The 21,963-nt window shown below is 44.5% G+C and overlaps 1 protein-coding gene across 1 annotated transcript in view; it reads right to left on the bottom strand.

Moving 5' to 3' along the window:
• Positions 1 to 1,638: 1,638 nt before the first annotated feature.
• Napepld (N-acyl phosphatidylethanolamine phospholipase D) overlaps positions 1,639 to 21,963 on the bottom strand; it is a 39,626-nt gene continuing 19,301 nt past the window's right edge. Inside the window, exons 3-5 of the mRNA XM_051152112.1 lie at positions 13,982 to 14,628; positions 8,298 to 8,412; positions 1,639 to 2,141 (exon numbers count right to left, since the gene is read on the bottom strand). Of these exons, the coding sequence (XP_051008069.1) occupies positions 2,007 to 2,141; positions 8,298 to 8,412; positions 13,982 to 14,628 (897 nt within the window). The 3' untranslated portion in view covers positions 1,639 to 2,006. The remainder of the gene's footprint in view (positions 2,142 to 8,297; positions 8,413 to 13,981; positions 14,629 to 21,963) is intronic.

Consider the following 21,963-nt stretch of genomic DNA (forward strand, 5'->3'; position numbering starts at 1 on the left):
GTGCTGGGATTAAAGGCCACCATGGCCCAGCCATCAGTTGTTTCTCAAGCAGTAACAATTGCAATAACAAGATGACTGCCAAGGTGCCAGCCAGGTGAAGCAATGTGCCCCAAGTCTGGCAACCATGCCCAACTGTCCAGACTTACATTGGCATGCAATGGGGAGTTTACTTCCCAAAGCTGATTTTAAATAGAATCTTGTGCTTTAGTGCCTCCAAGTCACATCCACTATACACGCAATATTACAACACACATTTCCCCTTGACTGATAGGAACATTTTATATAAAAATACCAAATTCTGACGATCACTTATATTGGCTCTTTCCCTCTAAAGTCACAAAGTAAATAGGGTAAGGCTGTGTCTACTGAGCCTGTCTGCCTCAGATAGTGGTATCTTAATTTCTCCCGTAGATTTCTAAAGTGCTTTTTTTTAAAAAAACAAAAAACAAAATTCTATTATCCTCGGCCTTTGGAGGTAGGTTAACACTGTCCTCTTGTACATTGTGATCTTGGGTCTCAGCACAACTCACTTGTTTCAGGGTAATCAAATTCATGATGGAATGAGTGAAATTACGATGAGAGGCCAAGGCAGCATGCATGTGCCCATGCAAATATATAAATTATTGAATACTCCTTTATAATACTTGATATATAGAGAAACCTACTGTGTTTTGTACTGTTGGTCTATGTATCTTCACTAATATCTGAGCAGCTCACTTCCCTAAGGATCACAGCAAAGCTGTCAATGCAGAGGCATGCTGGGATAAAACTCTGGTCAGCAGACACCCAGTCCTACCTTCCAAAACTTCTGCTACTTCACAGTGGCTTACTAAAAGGAACAGTTGTGCTTATAGGTCTTTTAATATAAAAACATATATGCCACATCCAAGTCATGTAAAACATACTTACAAGCTGTATGGGGTGTTTGGGGTCAGAGGTAAGAGAACAGCACAGAGTGTGTGCACACAGGAAGTGGAAAATAAAGAAACTGAAACGTAGCTCCAAGCGCGTGACATGGTCACACTCAGGATCTGCATTCTCTACTCTGTGAGAGAGCTCGCTGGAGTTAGGGTTGTGCTTGGCAGGATGTCTGCCTTTGAAATTAAAAACTCTCAAAACCGCACTCTTCCCTTCTCTGCCTGCCGCCAGCTGTGAGCTTGGAGAAGGCAGCTGTGCAGATGTTGCCCTCTTGGACACGTAAGTCCATGATGCTCCCGTCTGCACAAGGATGTGAGCACGTAATGCCAAGGAGCTTCTTCTCATCATAGTCAAAATGATGTTTATGCGATGAATATATATGGCCACAATAAGAAAACTGTTTTTAAAAAATGACAGTTTAGTCCAAACACCTATAATTCTTATGCTTAACAAAATAAATCACTCAACATTTGGCAGGTAAGCTAACGTTTTCTCTTTGAGACAGGCTCTCGCTTGTAGCTCTGGTTGGCCTTGAACTTGTGATCTGTCTGCCTTGTCCTTTAGAGCACTGGACTGTAGACGGGTATCACGTGGCCAGCAGCTAAAGTTGTCAAAGTAAGAACTGATACATTTAATCCCCATGTGGAAGCCAAGTTTATCATTATTATATCATAAAAGAAAGGGGTGTGTGTGTGTGTGTGTGTGTGTGTGTGTGTGTGAGAGAGAGAGAGAGAGAGATCTAGGTAGGTAAGCTTGACTCTCCCTTGTAGAAAGCCTTGAATAACAGGAAAAGAAATGGAACTTTAATGTCAGTTTTCACAGCCTCAGAAATTCCACTACCATTAAACTAAATGTAGTGTTTTGATAAAAAATAATATTTTGCAGTGTTTATAGCATTGCTCTGTTTTTAGATCTATATTGGACAGTCCCTTAAATAACCCACCCCTAGGCTCCCACAGTTTATGTGAGTCTGATCAATTGGCACGTTATAATACAAAACAAAACACACACTTGCAGAAATTGTTTCCGGGTGAGAAATGTCATAATATTTGTGAATTTCTTAGTCTTCTCACTGAAAATTCCTATTTTCATGTTTCTTCAAGCGCTTTCTCGTCTGTATTTAAGTACCTTGATTCTCCGTGCTTCAGGACAAAGAAATCTTCACTTGTAAGCCCGTATCTCTCTAACGCTTCATTCAGTTTCACCGGCGGCTCTAAGTAATGCTGGCAAATGACAGGAAGAAAAATGAAAATTTACAGTACAACACCTGAGGGCCATCCCAAATAAGCATTCAAACTAAAGATAAATTTCAAACACGAAAATTTGCCCACATAAAACAATTCCTTTTCTTTTAAATGAACCGACAAGCATGTCCTCTTACACGATTTAAGTCATTAATTACAAAGTCACTAAATCGGCCTACTACTGGACAGAAATACGTCGATCCAAACGTGTGTCTGTGCACTGTGGTGCCACCTCACATCAGTGCCACCAGATTACACAAGGCCTGCCCCTGACCTCACAGGATACAACCTCAGTGTAACTGGGACTTACACCAAGAAAGGACCCTAGAGGATAGGATGGTGACGCTTTGAAGCGAGCGGGACTCTGTACATCTGTGTTTGTGTGGAAAAGCAAGGGGTGTTACCCCCAATGCCTCCCATAAACAGACCACATCAGAGGATGAAGGGGTCCCCTGAGAACAGATGCTGCCGGTATACTCCCCTGACTCCCTTTATTTCTTCAGTGCTCCCTAGTGCCAAGAAAAAAAAAATGGCACAAAGGAGGTTCCAGAATGTTTTTGCACATTTGACTATTTTCTTTAAAAGTTCAAACTGGCTTAGCAAAATGTCTTAGGGCAAAGATACTTGATGCCAAAGCTGGGGCCCTAAGTTAGATCCGCAGACCCACAGGGCCCAAGGACAAAACTGACCCTCTCTGACTTTTGTGCTATGGTACATATGCTGCATACACATGCAAGTGCAGATCGTTCACATGTAGAATAAAATTGTCGTTATAAAGAAACTTAAAGTATGAAGGTGAATATTTCATTAGCTTTAAAAATATAATATTTGGAAAGGCTCAGAGGTTAAGAGGGCTGGCTGTTGTGCTGGAGAGTGCAGCTCAATCCCTAACACTCAGGGGTGGCTTAAAACTTGTAACTCCAGGAGCTAGAGAGATGGCTCACAGGTTAAGAGCGCTGTCTGTTCTTCCAAAGGTCCCGAGTTCAATTCCCAGCAACCACATGATAGTTCACAACCATCTATAACGAGATCTGGTGCCCTCTTCTAGAGTGCGGGCATACATGCAGGCAGAATACTGTATAAATAATAAGTAAATAAATCTTAAAAAAAAAAAAAAACTAACTAACTAACTCTAGTTCCAGTGGCTCAGATGTCCTCTTTGGTCTTCTTGGGCCCTGGGCACACATGTGGTACACAGACATACGTGCAGGCAAAATACTCATGCACATAAAACAAGTAAAAAGACAAAACAAACAAACAAAAAACCCAAACAAACAGAAAACTAGAGAATCATTGTGATGTGGTAAAAAGAACAAATTAAGAAGAAATGTGTAAGTATGGTGCCAGAGGTATAAACACACAAATAAATAATATTTCTATTAATTCATGTGGAATAGTATACATGTATACAATCTGTTTTCGTCATATTCACCCCCTACCCCCTCCCTTAGCTCCTCCCAGAGCCAACCCCTCCCCAGGCACCCATTCCAACTTCATTTTTTTTAAGTTATTTCTCTTCTAACCCAAATCTCTATGCTGTCTGATAACTTTATTATTATTATTATTATTATTATTATTATTATTATTATTATTATTATTATTATTATTATTCATTCATTCATTCAAAGGGTTTTCCCCCCTACCTAATTAGAAAGGCTGTAACATTTGGAAGTTTTTTTGCTTTTTTTTTTGAAAAAGTCAAAGTTTCTGAATTAATCAGCAGTGAAGACTCTATCTCCCTTTCTATGAGGACTACCTAGGCATCTACAGAGACTGCCAGGCTAGTGAATTAAGTCTTTACCCTTCTAATACAGATAGACACACAAAAAAAATGAGATCTGAAGGGTTAATATGTTCTAGGAAAAATACTTTAAAAACAATCGTTTTGGAGGCCCTTCCCAGAAAGCACCCTGTAAACACACACCCCACGGTCCAGGCTGCTCAGGCACTGTGTGTAAAGGTCACTGTCTTCTGTAGTGAAACAGCTGTGCTGTCTGTGAGCCAGCAGGGTGATCCAGCTTGACAAGGTGACAGTTTATATGTAAACATGACGGGGGCATTGGGTGGGGGAAGATCTGAGCTAGAAAGGTTGATGAAGCAAGACAAGAAGTGGAAAAATTAAGGGGTCATGAGAACGAGCAAGAGTTCTTAGTTTTTCGAAACAGGGTTTCTCTGTGTAGCCTTGGCTGTCCTGGACTTGCTTATGTAGACTGGGCTAGCCTAGAACTCACAGAGATCTGCCTGCCTCTGCCTCCCAAGTGCTGGGATTAAAAGCACGTGCCACCACCACCATCAGGCCAAGGAAGGAGTTTCATCAAAACACAGTTTACATTCCCCACTTGACTACACGTCAAAATTTAGACACAGTAGAGTCTGCCTATGCAGCAATCACACCTTCCCCGCACAACATCCCAGACAGGAATAAAACAGCTAATGAACCAAGGTTAGAGCCCAAAGTACGCTTTAAACTTTCACAGCCTTCCAATACTTTATCTACTGAGCCATCTGGACAGCTCCAAGCACATCTCTTTCTTCATACCCGCACTGGAAATCTGCCCTTGGCCTTTACTGTTTGTTTCTTCATATTGAGTCACCCTGAAATGCTGACTTAACCTGCAACCTCTTTCTGTGGCTTGTGATCCCAGGGCACAAGAGTGGAGGTGTCTAGAAGCAACTCCTCAGACTGTCCTACATTGCAGGAGGACTGGGGCAGGCCTGTGCCCACAGAGCTCAGTGCTGACAAGGACAGAGACAAAGAGCTACCAATAGGGAGAAGAGGTAACCGACGAAATATAAAAAGCCAGGAAACATTTCTTGGGGCTTAAAATGTACAGATGTGTATTTTCCTTTTTGCCTATTTCCCATTTCAGGCTATGTTTAAAGGATCACTGACAGCATTCAACTGACTACTAAATAACTTAAGATTTAACTAAGCCTTAGTTATACTATATTCTTACAGAGAACCACTTATTAATGGATGGCTGATAGCAGGAATCTATTTTGTCTAATATATATGATATATATATGTGTGATATATATAACACACCTATGCACAAAATAAATAAATTTAATTCATTTTTAAAACATTTGAGAATAATGAACTTTTCCCCCATTGAAAACCAGTTCCTTGTGTTAAGCTCCTGTCACCCATGTTTTACAAGTTTTTGGTCAGCAGTATGGATACCCAATCACCCTCACTGATAACGTCTTCTTTGCTAGCTCTAACTTGATAGTATCAAAGACTTACTACAGTGTTTATAATGTTGCAGCTGGTAGTGGACCCTCTGTCCTTAGCCTGCAATTTACAACATCTGAGTCTTTCCATAGGTTAATTCTTGGCTGGTCGAACCATCTAGAGAATAGCCTTAGAATTAGGTAAGAAAAGCTTCTGGGTGACATAGCTATGATATCTCAGCATTCAAGCACGTTTTCCCGGGCCAGGCATGGACACGAAAAGGTTAGAATGGTCTACAGGCGTACTACCGTGAACGCACCCGATCTCGGAAGCTAAGTAAGGTCAGGCCTGGTTAGCACTTGGATGGGAGAAAGGGTTGGAATGCTGTTCTAGTGATTTACCAGGGCCCCTGGACCCAAGAAGCTAGCTAGCAGGACTTCAGTGTGCCCTCGCCTTTTTAGAGTTTAGAGGTAAGATGGTGAACACCCTGGGGCGCAGCTTTGCCCACAACCACCGGGCCAGATGGAGTCCAGCCCCAATAGCAGGTGTTTTGCCATTGCTGACTTTTAAATAGGACGGCCTCTGGGCAAGGGGAAATGGGGAAGGGGGGCGGATTCCATAGATTGGCTGGCCCTAGCCCAGGTCCTGAAGCACCCCTGGGTGTGGGAGCACTCTCCTAGGATGCTGCCTTCCTGTGGTCAGATGGCTTCCTGAGGCCAGTCTGCCTCTATTCCTATGTGTTTCTTCAAGGAGCTTTCCAGGTTCTGTTTGTGGCTGCATCTGGTTTACTTGTTTTCTCTTTTAAGATGCTAATTAAAACTGATTAATTTAATGTTTTTTTTTTTTTTTTTTTTAAATAAGAATCCAAGCACTTTAATCCACAAAGAAGGAAAAAGTCATGGAAGCAAGCATCTATGGAAAAGCAAATCAAGAAGTCAGAGGATAAACATGAGAGGAGAGAGGAAATGAGATCCCTGAGTTTTGGAGCCATCAAACACCACAGGCAGTTGCTTCACAATCTGCTTCCAGGAGCTCAGCGGTTAAGAGCACTGGCTGCTCTTCTGGAGGACCTGGGTTCAATTCCCAACACCCACATGGCAGCTCACACCTGTCTGTAACTCCAGGGGATCCAACACCTTCACACACATATACATGTAGGCAAAACACCAATGCATATAAACAAAAAACAAAATTCTTTTTTAAAACCAATCTGCTTCCAATAGAATCTAGTAAAAGTACAACCCAGGTCAGCCAACACGTTAAAAACCGTTTCCACCAAAATTATTGGCCTATTTTAGAAAATCAGATATTAATACACAAATACTACACACATACATAACTTTACAGTGCTGCCGAGTAACGAATGTCTGCATCTATTTCAAGTGCATATACAAAACACAAAGTTTAAAAGTATTAAGAAACTACAGCCCAAACATGTCTGGGAATCCCATGGACCATGTTTAACTGGTCAGCCACACTTTTGTGCTAGCCGAGGGAACTGATCATTGCCAAAGACTTACGGGGAAGAGGAATCTTTATTTAGAGTCTCAGAGAGAAATAAAGATGGGGTGTGGCATGGACAAACCTGTAGGCGGTTTTCTTTTATTTGGTTGAGCTCTGTGGCGCTGATATATCTACCACAGTCAAGTAGCCGAGGGTGGCTTGCCGCTCGTTAGGTGTGCCAGACCTCCATACTTGAAGGCTAAATAGTGAGAGGTTCTCGTTGTCTGAGGCTGGATCTTCCCTCGATCTCCCCATCTCACTGAACTGCACCAGTGAGAGCCCAATCGCTCGGGCTGAGCCTTCATCCTTCCTTTACAAAGGCTTAACAAATACTACCCGCCCCATCTAGGTCACTGACAGAGACACATGGAGCACCCGCACTCACAGAGAGATGGCAAAAGAAACTGCCACCAAACAGCGGTATGCACACACGACAGTCAGCCTCTTCCCAAAGGCACACGCACACTTCCGACGGCCCTGCCTGCCTCCTAGCTCTGCAGGTTTTCATTTGCCACTCCATCCCACCTCCGGCAGCATGGCTGGGGAGGTCTGCGGCACTCCTCAGAGTTATTTCATCATAAAACAGATGCTTTAACTAGAGGATGGGGAAACGAGCAGGGAATGTGGTAGGTAACTCTGGAACAAACCGTATCTTAAGGAAGAGACCAAGACGAAAGCGACAAAGTCACTAGCCTTTCCTGATCCCAGAACCCAGCCCTGCAGCAGAACCCTGCGGATCGATTTCCTAAGGAAGAATCAGTTCTTCTGATGTAGTCTGGGATATAAATCACGTGTATCTGCGAAACAGCGAGCACTGAGGCAAAGTTAACTGAATGGATGTTTCTAGAAAGCTCCACCTTTTGGGTCTCTTCTCTCACTGCCTTCCCCTGCTGCACTAGCTCCTCACGTCCCCCCAGTTTGCTGCTCCCTTACCCTCTGCTCTTTCCTCCTCTGGGGAAAAAAACAAAAACAAACAAATAAAAACTTCCTTCTTGCCTGTGACCAAGTTAAAATTTCCAGTCTTCCAATGAAGCAATTCTAGATCCCGCCCTGTCTTTGAGGCCAATTTATCTGCCTTGATTTACAGCACTTCCGCCTTCCAGCAAACAAACCACGCACATGTTTTTTAGCTTCTACTGGAACGCAGGCGTCTGGAGGGTGGCGGCATGGCGGTTCACCCTCCGCACCACACACCGAGTTTCGGGTAAGTACATGCTTTGTTAACTATGGGAATCAGCCTGCGAAACTGCATAGCTGGCAGGTCTCTTCTCACTGTACTCGAGCATTATTTTACTAGTACTAGCACTTGGCCTCGCCAGGTCAGGTGCTGGCCGCAATAACTGTATGGAGTTTGACACCACAGTGTTGCCTCTGACTGTTGCCCACCGACAGTCAAACACAGTCAAAGCTGGGTGGGTTGGTTGGTTGGTTGGTTGGTTGGTTGAAATCAAACTTACCTCATTAGCTAAGGCAAAAGTCCCCCAGTGAATCGCCACCGATCTCTTCGCCTGAACATCAATGTGAACCCTGACTGCGTCTTCCGGGTCAACATGCTGGTATTTCATAAACCACCTGATGAAACACAGCAATTAATTAATTAATCCTGTCTTTGAAGATAGCCTTATATCCGAATGTCTGTTTCCTCTAGTCAACACTCTAATGGGGTAGAGATGGCTGGGCAGGTGAGGGCACATAGTACTCCTGCGGAAGACCTGAGTTTGGTAAGCCACATCGGGCAGCTCGTAGTCGCTTGAAACCCCGGGGCTCCAGGAGAGTCAATACCCGTGGCTGGCTGGCCTCTTTGAGCACTTGCATGCGCACGCGCGCACAGGCACGCGCACACAGTGAAAAATAAAACAAGATTTAAAACAAAAACATTCTTAGCAGCTCGCTGGGTTTATTTTGACAGCCTCCCTATTTCTGCATTTGGCTTTAGGCCAGCACACCTAAGAACCGTGCCGAATCACCAGCAGACGCAGCAGCAAGCTGTGTGCGGCTTTCAACCACTTTTCGGCCGTCAAGTTCACACCGCGCTCACCCAGAAAACGTAAATTAAAAAGTGACCCTGTGATTCTGATGTAACTACTATTCTGGGTTGGGACTGCCACTGGCATTAATTACACTTGTGCAGCCGGAAGTGAGAGCGACAGGGAGAGAGCACAGGCGTTGATGAGAATGAGCCCCGCGCCAAGTCTGAAGGCAAGTCAAGCCTTCCCTGGAAGAAAACAAGAGAGACAGCTCAGCAGACAAGACCAGTGCTGTTGTTCCAGAGGACGTGAGTTCAGGTCCCAGCAGCCACATCTCAGCGTGGCCTGTCACCTCAGCTGTAAGGGACGTCTTTTGACCTCTGTAGGCACCAAACACATGGCGTCCACTCATACAGTCACAAAAACAGAGCATGGGTATGAAAAATAAAACCTTATGCTGGGCATAGTGACGCACACCTTTAATCCCAGCATGTGTGAGACAGAGGTGGGCGGATCTCAGAGCTCCTGTGAGCTGCCTGATGTGGGAGGCAAACTCAGGTGTTCTGCAGGGATAGTATGTATAAAAAAATAAACACGATTCTAATCAGAAGCAAAACCCATCCACAGTCGGTAAAACCATTTCCCCACAGCCCACTTTTCTCTGGGTGCAAAGCAGAAAACCGCCTGTGTGTATAAATTGTTAAACAAGTCTTGAGCTTTGTTTTGTGTTTATTTGTATTTCTACTGACGTTAAAGAAAAACATGACTTATTGCCTTAAGAAGCAGGTACTCTGCAATTTTAGGAATGAATCAAAGAAATGTAATAATGAGTAAAGAATCGAAAACCAAATTCCAGTTACGACAGAATAAGGCTATCTTACAAACACAAACTGACCAAATGGAAAGCAAGCGAAAGGTTAATGTTTTCAATCCAGGTACTGTGGCACACATCTATAACCCTGCCACTCCACATGAGGATCCTAAATTCTAAGCTGGACTATATTAGCAAGACTTTTTCTCAAAAATAAATAATGTACAGTGTAAAGTGTAGAAACTTTAAAGAATGGTGAGGTGGGGGCTGGAGAGACGGCTCAGTGGTTAAGAGCACTGCCTGCTCTTCCAAAGGACCCGGGTTCAATTCCCAGCACCCACATGGCAGCTCATAACTGTCTGTAACTCCAAGATCTGACACCCCCCACACCAATGCACATAAATTAAATAAGATATTAGAAAAAAAAAAAAAAAGAATGGTGAGGTGATGATTTGGCAGGAAGGCTCACAAGTGACTACACTGAGAGGCTGACTCCTTAGAACTGGCGCCGCTGGCTTGTGAAGCACAGAGCCTCCTGAAAGCCTGGAATGCCTTTGGAAAGTTCTCTCCAACGCCCTGACCTCTCATTTCCATGTCTGTGCAGTATAAACTTTGATCCACCCTATAAAAGAATTGTGAAGGTTGAACTAGACTGTTTGAGAAAGTTAAATGCTGCACCTCTTCATAGACTTCTTCCTGAAAAGTAACTAACAAAAACATCATCTTGGCCGGGAGGGGGGTGCACGGGAGGTGGGGGGAAAATTCTTTTTTTATACAAAGGACATTGCACATGTTCTGTTTTGCAAGCCATTAGTTTGGCCAAGCAAAAACATTGTTTTCATCCTAGTCTGCCTCTAACAACAAATGCTAGAGAGACTTGGGGTGGGGGTGGGGGGGGCGATGGGCTCTGCACAGGTGCTCTGCCTTCCCAGAATTCATCTGCAACAGCAACAGGTGCTGTTTATCGTCAGCAGTCTTCTGGGAACCCAGAACAAAGCCACTGTGTTCTCAAGAGGCCACAGAGGCAGCGCTCTGCCAACACCCTGACACCCAGGACTCAAGGCAGATGGGAGCAGTCTTGCTGTGCCTACGTATTAGACAGTCCTACTGCAAATCCTACTTCTCTTATTATGTCACGCTTACCTAAAATAAATTACTTTTTTTTCACTCTAGCAATTGAAATTAAATGCTAAGGAGACAGGCCAGTGATAGATCACCTGACCTAGAATGTCCAAAGCTCTGGATTCAGTCCCTAGACTGCAAGCAGGGTGGGGAGTGGGAAGTAAATGCTAAATTCCAACTGACTTAGCTACAATGTCTGGGGGTTTGGGGCGGGGAGGAATGAGAGATCCCAGAAGTGGGAATGAAATATTCCCAGCACACAACTAAAAACCACTTTTTGTGGTAATCAGCTTACATGTGTGTAAGATTCCTAACTTTTATTTTATTTCTAAAATAGCTGATGTTGACAAAAACCAAACAACCCCTACCACCATTCCACAGTACTTGTAACCTACCATATTTATTTATTTATTTTTCTTTGGTTGGTTGGTTGGTGGTTTGAGACAGGGCTTCTCTGTGTAGCCTTGACTGTCCTGGGCTTCCTTTATAAACCAGGATAGCTCAAACTCACAGAGATCCTTCTACCTCTGTCCTATCCCCAACACCCAAGTACTGGGATTAACAGGCATGCGCCACAGGCTGCTGAGCTACCACATTTAATGCTCTTAAAGCAAGTGATGCCACAGCCTCCTGCCTCTCACAACCTAGAGGAATGCAGCACCTTAAGATAAAGGTCTAAGCATGCAGTTTGCTATGTCACCCCAGACACTACATCAAATGCATAACTGGTTTTTTTTACTATAAAGAGAGATTCTAATCTGTGGTTAAAAAACAACACCATTTGAAAATGATTTGTAACCACTTTTTCTTTCTCTTTTTAGATTTGTTTATTTATTATGTATACAGTGTTCTGTCTGTATGTAACATGTTCTGCCTGTATATAATACCTGCAGGCCAGAAGAGGGCACCAGATCACATTATAAATGGTTATAAGCCACCATGTGGTTGTGAGAATTAACTCAGGACCTTTGGAAGAGCAGGCAGTGCTCTTAGCCTCTGAGCCATCTCTCCATCCCCAGTAACTGTTTTTTCTTAAAGCCATGTTGAGATATATATATATATTGGTTTTTTGAGACAAGTTTTCTCTGTGAAGCCTTAGCTGTCCAGGATGCACTTTGTAGATCAGGTTGGCCTCGAACTCACAGTGATCCCTGTGCCTCTGCCTCCTGAGTGCTGGGATTACAGGAGTGTGCCACCACGCCTGGCCAAATTAAAATAACTTGAATGGAGAAAGTGCTATTCAAATCCTAATACTGACTTACAGTAATGTTTGTTGTTGTCTGTAGTGTGTGGGATTTTTGGAACAGATCCTCCTGTGTCAGCCTCTAAGCTTGGGGAGTTAGAGGCATCTGCCATCTCACATGGCAAGTTATGGTAGTTTTTGAAAGGAGAATTTCTGACTCCATTCTGATCTTGGTCTCCATTAGAGGACTAGGTCAGATGTAGGCCTGACCCTGAAACGTCATCAGTTCCAGGAAAAATCCCTCACCTGAGGGACAGCCAATCAGAGAAAAGGGCAGCAGGAGACAGCCACAGAAGCATGGAGAAATCTTGGTGCCTTATATGGCTTGGTATTTCATCTTGTGGCTAAAGGTTCATGACACAAGAATACGGTCTACTGGTAACTGCCTTGTTGCCCACCAATCAGGTTTTAGATTACCTAATTCTTGCTGGAATTCCCCTCTTTACCCATAAAAAGGCTGACATCCACGGTCGCCATTTTGTAAAGTAGCTGACCCCTGCATGCAGGATTCTTACTTTCAAGAAACAAAAACACTCTTGCCAACTACATGTGTGAGTGGTGGTCTCCGAGCTGCGACTTTGGACTTAACATTTTAATAATTAACCAAAACACTAAAGCAGGTAAAAGTATTTAAACACACCTGCAATGAGAAAACAAGTAAAACTAAGTAAATAGAAGGATAAATGTTAATAAAAGTAATAAAAACAGTTTAGTGAGCTTAAAGATTAACAAAAATGTTTGACAGGGATAGGATGACAGTGCAGTGATAAGACTGCTTGCTTGCCATGCCTGAGGCTCTGGAGTCAACCCCAGTTACAGAAAAAGAAAACTGATGGCTGTATAGATAGATAGCTATCCAGTGAAAACAAAAGACTGCATTTACCTAATCCATCGCTCTGTGGACAAACTGCTGTGCAACTGAGTCTCAGAGCTGTTGAGACTGGAGAGAGAGACAAAGACAGAGACAGAGAGACAGAGACACAGAGAGAAAAAGAGACAGAGAGAAAGAGAGAGACAGACAGACAGAGACAGAGACAGGTGTTTATAAGGGCCTGTGCAGGCCAGAGATCAACAGCAGGTGTTTTCCTCTGTCACTCTCCATCTTAAGGAAAAGGTGTTGCTACCACATTTTTTTCATGTGTGGGCAAACACGTGCATGGGCAAGCGCAGGTGGAAGCCAGGAAGAGAGCTCACTCTCTCCTAACCTGCTGCCTTCCTGGGATTGCAATGGGTCTTCTGCCTGTGCCAAAATGCCTTTCTTTACCTGCTAATACATTTCCCTGGCCCTCCACCCTATTTTAAAGACAGAATCTCTCTCTGAACCTGCATCTCACTGGTTGGCTAGACTGGCTGGCCAGTGACCACCCAGGATCCTCCCATCTGCCTCCCAGCTCTGGAAGGACAGAAAGGTGAGGGCAGGTATGTTTTTTGACAGAGCTTCCAAGAATCTGACCCCAAGCTTGCACAAGCCTTCGTTTTGTTACCCAGTAAGCCACGCCCTAGACCACTTTGTTACAATCTGGTTTTCTTGACTTTACTGGTGCATCTGCTTGATACTATTAAGGAAAACAGGTGTGTGTGTGTGTGTGCGTGCGTGTGTGTGTGTGTACGTGTGCGTGTGCGCGCGCGCGCACGTGTACACCTTTAATCCCAACACTCAGAAGGCAGGTGCAGATTCGCGAGTTCGAGGCCAACCTGGTCTACAAAGTGAGTCCAGGACAGCCAAGGCTACAGAAAGAAACCCTGTCGGGAGGGGGGGGGGGTTGAGGAAAAAGAAAATCCCCAACCGTAGAGTAAACGCTAATCATCTATAGAGAATCATCCATGTGAAAAGGAAGAGCCAAAGTGAATCCTCTTTACTGGCTAGGAAGCCGGAAGGTATGTAGGCTTTGGCAAGGTGTAGATAAAACCCGCACGTGAATCTGATTTCAACCTCCATCTTTTATAGCCAAGCCCACCGTAAAACCATAGTAACCCGTGGGGCCCACGTACACAAACCTTGGCTCATAAGCTCCTATGGGAATGGCCGCAAGGTCAAATGGACCAAACCTCTTTCCGATCTCTTCAAAAGCAGGGCAGTAGCCAGTATCCCCAGCAAAGAAGAATCGATTCCATGGCCCCAACACGGACCAGCTGCCCCACAGAACCTTGTTGTCATCTGTGAGGGTCCGTTTACACCAGTGCTGGGAAGGCGTGAAGACAAAGGTGACTTTGTCGTGGCCGGGGACGCAATTCTCCTCCCACCAGTCGAGCTCAATCACGTTCTCACAGCCGCATTTCTGCATCCAGTCGAGAAGACCCAAAGGCACGAACCATCTCAGCTCGCTGCCAAAGCGCTCGTTCAGGGCAAGGACGGAGCCGTGGTCCAGGTGGTCGTAGTGGTTGTGACTGATGAGGACTGCGTCTATCGGGGGGAGTTCCTTTATCGTACACGGCGGACGGCGGAAGCGCTTGGGACCCATGTACTGTGAGGGAGAAGCTCGGGAGCTAAACATGGGGTCGGTGAGGAAGATGAGCTCGTCCATCTCCACCATCAGCGTTGCGTGGCCCAGCCACGTGACTCTCAAACCAGCCTCCGTCATGCCAGCTTCTTTGGGGTCATTGATAAAATACGGCTTGAGCACTGGGAGTTCTTTGTCAAGTTCCTGTACGGATATTTAAAAAAGAAAGAAAGAAAGAAAAGAAGAGAAAAGAAAGAAGAAAGAAAGAAAGAAAGAAAGAAAGAAAGAAAGAAAGAAAGAAAAGGAGAAAAGGGAAAAGCAGTGTGTAGGGGGTGGAAAGATGTTACATCATCACAGAAAATCTTCTGACCTAGATTTCAGTGAGCAGAGCTATTTGGGGATAACTGAAGTCATGCAATTCACCTGCTGTTTCTGCTCTGCTCTTAACGTCTGTTTAGACTTAATAACAGTGGTTTAGTAATCTATAGTCCTGAGTGCAAGAGCAAAAGGAAAATAAAATTTAGAACTCTCAACACTGCTAAGGTTGTTTTCTGAAGGCTCTAGTCTGAAACACCAGCAGGAAGCTGGCCTAGATGCTGCTGTCACCTCGTGGAGCTAATGATGTATTTGCTGCTGAAAAAGCGCCTCAGAAGCAGGCCAGTCCCTGATTGGCGCTCACAAAGTAAGCTGACGGCAACTGGCCTGGCGTTTAACCCTTGAATCTTATATATTATCTTTTTTTTTTTTTTTTTTTTTTTTTTTTTTTTTTTTTTGAGCACATAAAATTCAAAGCAAAACAGTGTGGTGATTCCTGCGAGGGGGCTGATGGGGGCGGGGAGGGGGGCGCGAATCTCATTCGTACATGGTTCTCATTCTGTGCCCTTACGAGGCAGTCTGACACAGGAGCAGCCACTGAGACAGTCTGCATGAGAAGGCCTGGCAAGGGAAGGGAAGGCAGAGGAGAGCAGCGATGGCTCCCAAGCCCCTCAAGCTCAAGTTCCCTACCGGGAAGCTGAGTATAACTACTTCATGGTCAAGAAGGCTGAGTCAGGAATGGCCGCCAGCTCACAGCACATTCTAAGTATTCCAAATTAAGGCAGTCCCAACCCCATGAGCAAGCGTGCACCAGTCTAGTCCAACCACAGCTGCCTGCGGGATGGTCGGCGCCCCCTGCCTGTGCTTCACGCTACACACACTCTCCGGCCACACACGTGGGGAAAGAGTTCCTGTCCCTGGGCTGAGTTTTAGAACTCTGCTTGGTTCTGACCGCGTTTCTCAGGTTGCTTTCACCCTGCCAGCCCTGTGAGCCTGTGATTAAACTGAGGGTCCTCTGAGGAGCCTTCCGCAAGCCTCTGCAGAGGGAACCCCTTGCCCCTGGTTGCCCCCGTGGGCACAGCCAGCTCTGGGTATTCTGCTTTGACCGCAGACTCTTATTTCTTGTCTTAGACAGCTTGGAATCACTCAAGGTGCCTGGTTCAGTGACTACAACACAGAATGAGATCAATAAATCTCATTGGATAAATTAATGAATAAATGAAAGTCAGGGGTTTTTTTTCCCAATTAACTCTCAAATTTTACAATTAGGGTTAGAGAAAAAAATGTCACACTGTATATTCACCAAGAATTAAGAAGAAAAAAGTTGAAAAGAAAAAAAAAATGGGATGCAAAAGGGAGAAGGGAAAGTAGGCGCTCCTGCTGGTCTTTCAGGGGATCTGAGCTCTGTTCCCAACACGCACATTAGGCTGCTCACAGCCACCCACAACTCCAGTTCTGAGGGTCCAATAGAAAGCCAGCTCTAGCCACTTGCAAGCATGTGACCAACATGCTCGGGTGCACACATTCACATAAAGTAAACGTGTGATCCTTCTAGGGAAAGGAAAGATGAGTATAAACGGAACACCTGCTATGTGTTAGGCACAATACTGGCCACAAAACAATACCAATGATGACAAAATACCATATCAAGTACTTTCCTAAAATATAGCATAAAATAACATTAGCAATAGCTACCGTTCATAAGGATTTTACTGTTCAGACACTATGTTAGTTCATAAAAAAATTTTTAGATTTAACACAGATCAAAACACCAGAGGTAAAAGCACCTTCATCTTAGAGATGAGACGCAAAGAGTTACACAGAATTACCCTTACACAGCTGGCCAGCCAGCTGGTCTCCATGTTACAAGCTCACCTTCACCAACCAACATAAATACTCCAATTAACTCAGTGTGCATGTGTGTGTGTGTATGCACGCGCGCATGTGCACTCTCGTGCATGCACATACTCTTGAACAGGCATGTGCGTGTGTGCCTGCATGTGCGTGCATGCGCTCAAACATGCATGTGTGTATGCGTCTGTACGTGTGTGTGTTCGAACACACATGTGTGTGCTCAAACATGCATGTGTGTGTGTGCGTGTGTGTGTGTGTTTTGCTGCAAGTTGAACTCAGGGTTTCATGCATGCTAAGCATGTGGTTGACTGCTAAGCTATGTGCCCTGGTCCACCCTTACCTTTTGAAAGTAAGAGCTTGGGGAACAAGTATGCAGAATAAGGGGAGATAGACCACAACACACAAGGAAACATTGGGGTGGTGGGCGTGTTTGCTCTGTGTGTGTCAATGTTAAACTCATCAAACTGTACACTGTAAATATGTGAGCTTGTATTACGTTAACAAAACTATCTTAAAATGTTTAAGCGGAAACAGTTACCTGGAAAATGGCAATCTCTGGAAACGAATGCCCTTAGCTTTTGCTCTAGGTTGAAGGTCCCCTGAAGCTTGGCATGTTGCATTGTCTGAATGGCTACTGGGTGAAGAAACCTACCTACCACTGAGCATCATTAGCAGTCCCAATCTATTTGCCAGGGTTACTAAGACATCAGTGTGGATTTACTGTTTCCAGGGGACATCGAGAGAAAAAAAATTAGGGTTGGAGGCTCGTGACTAAAGGGCACAGTGTTATATTTGGAAATAACAGAAATGACTGTGTATGGTTGCACATGCCTGTGAATACAGTAAAAACCACTAGCTTGTATGTTGTATGGGTCACTTGTACACTATGCAAATTGTTGCTCAGTAAAGCTTTTAGTAAAGAGCCGGTGACTTGAGAGCTCAATACTCTTCTTTGCTGTGATGTTTGAATGAGGGACCTCCTATAGGCTCAGATGTTAGAATACCTCGTTCCCAGTGGGTGGCACTATTTAGGTAGCTTTATGAGGCGTGGCTTTGCTGGAGAAGGTGTCACTGGGGGTGGGCTTTCAGGCTTCCAGGCCAGCCACCATTCCCAGTTCTCTCTGCTTCTCGGCTCTCAGGTGTGCCTGCCTGCCTGCTGCCACGCTTCTCCACTATGGTGGCCCCTCTGGATCTTAAGTCCTTATAAATAAGCCTTTCCTTCTGTAAGATGCCTTCCTTGGTCCTGGCGTTTTATCACAGCAGCAGAACAGTAGCTAATAAATCTCTGCACCTTTCTTCACGCTCGGCTGGTTCCTCTCACTGCAAAGTGACAGCTCATCTTTACAAATTCGCCCTGGCAGCTTCCTTGGGAAACTTAATCAAACGTAACTTACAACAGAGCAAACCTCCCCCCTCCCCCGACACACACACACACACACACACACACACACACACACACACACACACACACTATTTTTCCAAGGATTTGGGGCGATGACTGAGTGGGTACAGTGCCTGACACACAAGCATGAGAACCTGAGTTCAGATTTCCACCATGCCCCAGAACTTGGGCACGGCATGTCCATGACATCAGTACTGTATAGGAGAAAACAGGGTTCCTGAAGCTCCCAGGCTGGCCGGCCTTGCTAAACCATCAAGCTCCAAGTTCAAGGCTACGCTGTGTCAAAAACTAAGGTGGAGTGACTAAGGAAGATACCCAGTGGCACCCTCTGGCCTCTGCACACATATGGACATATGCAGGCACACACATGCACATACCCACATATGCACATATGCAGGCACACACAGGCACATACCAACAAGAACACATGCTGAAGAGGAGTGAGTGATTTCTAAGCTTTTCATCCTAACAAAGAGAGCTTGAAAAGGCATGTAGAACAGGAGGTAGGGAGGAAAGGGATTCTTGATTTCTTGAAGGAAGTAAGGTTTGTTTGTTTGGCTAGATCAAGATTGTCTTGGCTAATTTTCCTTCACGGAAACTACAAAAGGGAAAAATTATAAGGCCCATAATTAAGAAACAGATTAAGTTAATATTTTGCTTTTCTTGAGAGAAGGGAAAAATCCAAATGTTCACTGTGCCAGGTCATGCTCACCTTTAGTCAGGTGCCAGGACAAAACACCACGAGCAAGGCAACTTATGGAAGACATAGTTTGTTGGGCTTATAGTTTCAGAGGGTGAGTCCATGACCATCATAGCAAAGAGCATAGCACAGATAGGCAAGCATGACACTGGAGCAGTAGCTGAGAACATAAATCCTATTAGCAAGCACAAGGGGGAGGAGGGGCAGAGACAAAGAGAAACAGAGACAGAGACAGAGACAGAGAGACGAGAGACAGAGACAGTGAGACAGAGAGAGAAACAGAGACAGAGAGAGAACTGGAAATTTCTGGGGTTTTGAAACCTCAAAGATCTCCCCCAGAGATACACCTCCTCCAACAAAGCCATAACTCCTCACCCTTCCCAAACAGTTCTACTAACTGGGGACCAAGCATTCAAATATATTCATTCAAACCACCGCTTACTCTGCGTACTGACAGACATTTCTGTCATCTTAGTGACAGACAGAAGCAGAGGGAAGCACTAAACTTGCAGAGCTCATACCACAGGTGGGTGTTCTACTCAAGAACAGTGGTCAGGTCTTCCTGGCTGACGTCACCTCTTACTAAACCTTTTCCTTCTTGGAATAGATTATAGTAGGTCACATTAAAAGTAAATAAAATGTCACACTGAGATGATGCTTCTACCCCAAATTATCTGCTCTCCCATGCCTCCCAAGTCAAGACTGCAACACAGTTGTTTTGAAATGTACAGACTTCTTTGATCCCCAGGGAGTGGCAGTAAGCTGTGGGTTGTTCTGCAGGGAATGCAAATGACCCAGTGGTTTGGTGATTTGTTGGTGAAAGTAAATACTCCTTTAGGCATCCCAATCTTCTCTCTGCAGGGAAGGACTTTCATGGGAAAGCTTTTATGGTCCAAACAAACAACTTTTCAGACAATGTGCCATTTTAAACATCCAGGCCAAATCCTGTGGAGGAATGTTAATTGAGAATATGGCTGTTCTGGCAAGAGATCACATCCAAAGATCTTCTAAGTCTGTGTGATCTGGCTGGACTACAAACAGGCCTTTAACCCAGGAGACAGATGTAAACAGATCTGAGTTCAAGGCCAGCCTGGTACAGAGCAAGTATCAGGTAAAGAAAAGCTTAGGTCCAGGCTTGGCGGTACATGCCTTTAACCCCAAACAAGGACGGTAAAGTTAGTGTATGGAAGGAAGCACCCATGCTTGAAAGTGATGTCTAATTGAGTGGAAGAAAAGGTGACAAATCAGAGATTTGACAGATTAGGGTTCGCCCAACTCTCACGAGAAGAGGGAGGCAAGGCAAGCTACTTAAGAGGCAGCTTTACAGACAGGAGGAGTTTTACCAGGACAATGATAGAGAGATGGATTACAGAGAGAGAACTTGAAGTTTAAACAAGCCAGAAAACGAGAAGAAGCCAGAAGATTAGAGCAGATCGCTGGAGTTAGTTTGAGGAACTCTGGACCAAGAGAGAAGCAGATTAAATATGTCAGCTGGGAGAAGAATTTGAGCCAGAACAGCTGAGTTGAACCAGCCAGCCCAGAGCTCAGAAAGGACAAGTAAAGGTGAGCTCATTAAGCAGTAAGTCTCAGAGGCTGAAGACATTCTAGGCCTAGGTTAGAATTGTAGAGAGGCCAGAAGCTTCCAGGACTAGGCCTAGGTTAGCAGAAGGAGGCAGTGAGCCTCCCAGACAACAACTGAGCCAGGAGAATAAAAGTTACAAAACCCTATTATAAACAACTCTTGGGACCCCTAGTCTTTGGTTGTACTGGATTCCGCCCCCCCCCCCCATGCCCACTAAATACAAAGGCTACCTAGTCATTTTGGAACAAAATAATGGATAGAATTTTCCAATGAGTAGATAAGGAAATTTCCTACAACTGACAAAAGTATAGAAAGTGCATTTTCAGACTGAAAACACCTACTGACTGACTACAGGAATAAGTAAAAAAAACAAGATGCCATTGTGAAATTTTAGGAAATAAATACCAAAGAGATGGCTGGCCTTGCTCAGTTTTGGAGGTTTCAATCCCTGATGGGGTGGCTCTGTTACTCTGGGGCCTGTGAGGGGCAGCACTTCCCAGCATGGGATTTACAATATTGCAAGGCCCCTTACACCTCCCTGCCCAGAAATGGAAGAGGAGAAAGGGATGAGAGGCCACCAACTGCAGAGGACCTCCCCACTCACCCTACCTCTGACTGTTTCTACCAATCTCCAACAGCATCAGGCTGAGGAATAAGCCTTTAAGACACGAGCTGTGGGGGTCAAGGAAGATGTAAACCACAGCAGAATACCTCCCAGGCCTGGGATAGAAATAAGGTCACAGAGTCAGTCAAGAGGATAAAATTGATTTCCAAAAAAAACCTCGAGTCTCCCTTTTTGTGCCCTGCTAAGCTGTGGCAGCCTCCTCCAACTAAGGAAACTCAGGAAGCCTCTGTTTCCCTCCTCCTGAAAAGGCTGCCAAGTGTTGTTTTCCTCCCTTTCTGTTGGTGGTTTCCAGTCACAATGACAATCAGGCAAGGTCACGGGGCCAACAGCAGTGCAAAGTAACAGCAGCCTCTGAACAATGTGTGGTCTGTGAGCTGACACGCTGCCCTAATGCTCCAGAAGAGACAGACAGATAGATACCCAGAATGGCCCAGGAAAGAATCTTTTTCTCACCAGGAGACTAAACTATGTATCTTGCTTTTGGCCCACTTTATTTGGACTTATCATTAGTGTATACATTAATCATGTTTCTTCTACAGCATTTTCAGATAATAGGTAAACAAATACTATACACTATAATATGATATAAATAAATAGCATAATGTATAATTATTCTGTGTAAATATTATTTTCTTTTCAGTGACTTGAGTCAGTTATCTGCTCGTTAGATGTTAGCCTTCCAGTGTCCAACGAAAAGACCTCCAGAAGTCTGATTAAATCTGAATTGACCTCAGGCCTTGGTTCCTCATCTACTTCCCCTGGTTTTGTTTCTCTTGTTGTTTGGGGATTTGGGGAACTGTAGCCATACTAGGGTGGAGTTCATCTTTTCAACAATTTTTAAAAATGTTACACAAAGTTACAGTTATCCCTGAAATAAGGGAAGCCAGCATGACTTTGATCTACTTCTAGGCTTCTGCCGAAGACGAGCAAATAAGGCAGGTAAGACGTCATAAATGTCACACAAACTGGAATAGTGCAAAGATGTTTTTCTTTCAGATTATACTGAATGCATTTTAAGAGGCATATTCAAAAGCTTTGAGTCTTCTCTAGTATCTTTTTAG

This window comes from Acomys russatus, chromosome 10, assembly GCF_903995435.1.
Source record: "Acomys russatus chromosome 10, mAcoRus1.1, whole genome shotgun sequence".
NCBI classification, from domain to species: domain Eukaryota; kingdom Metazoa; phylum Chordata; class Mammalia; order Rodentia; family Muridae; genus Acomys; species Acomys russatus.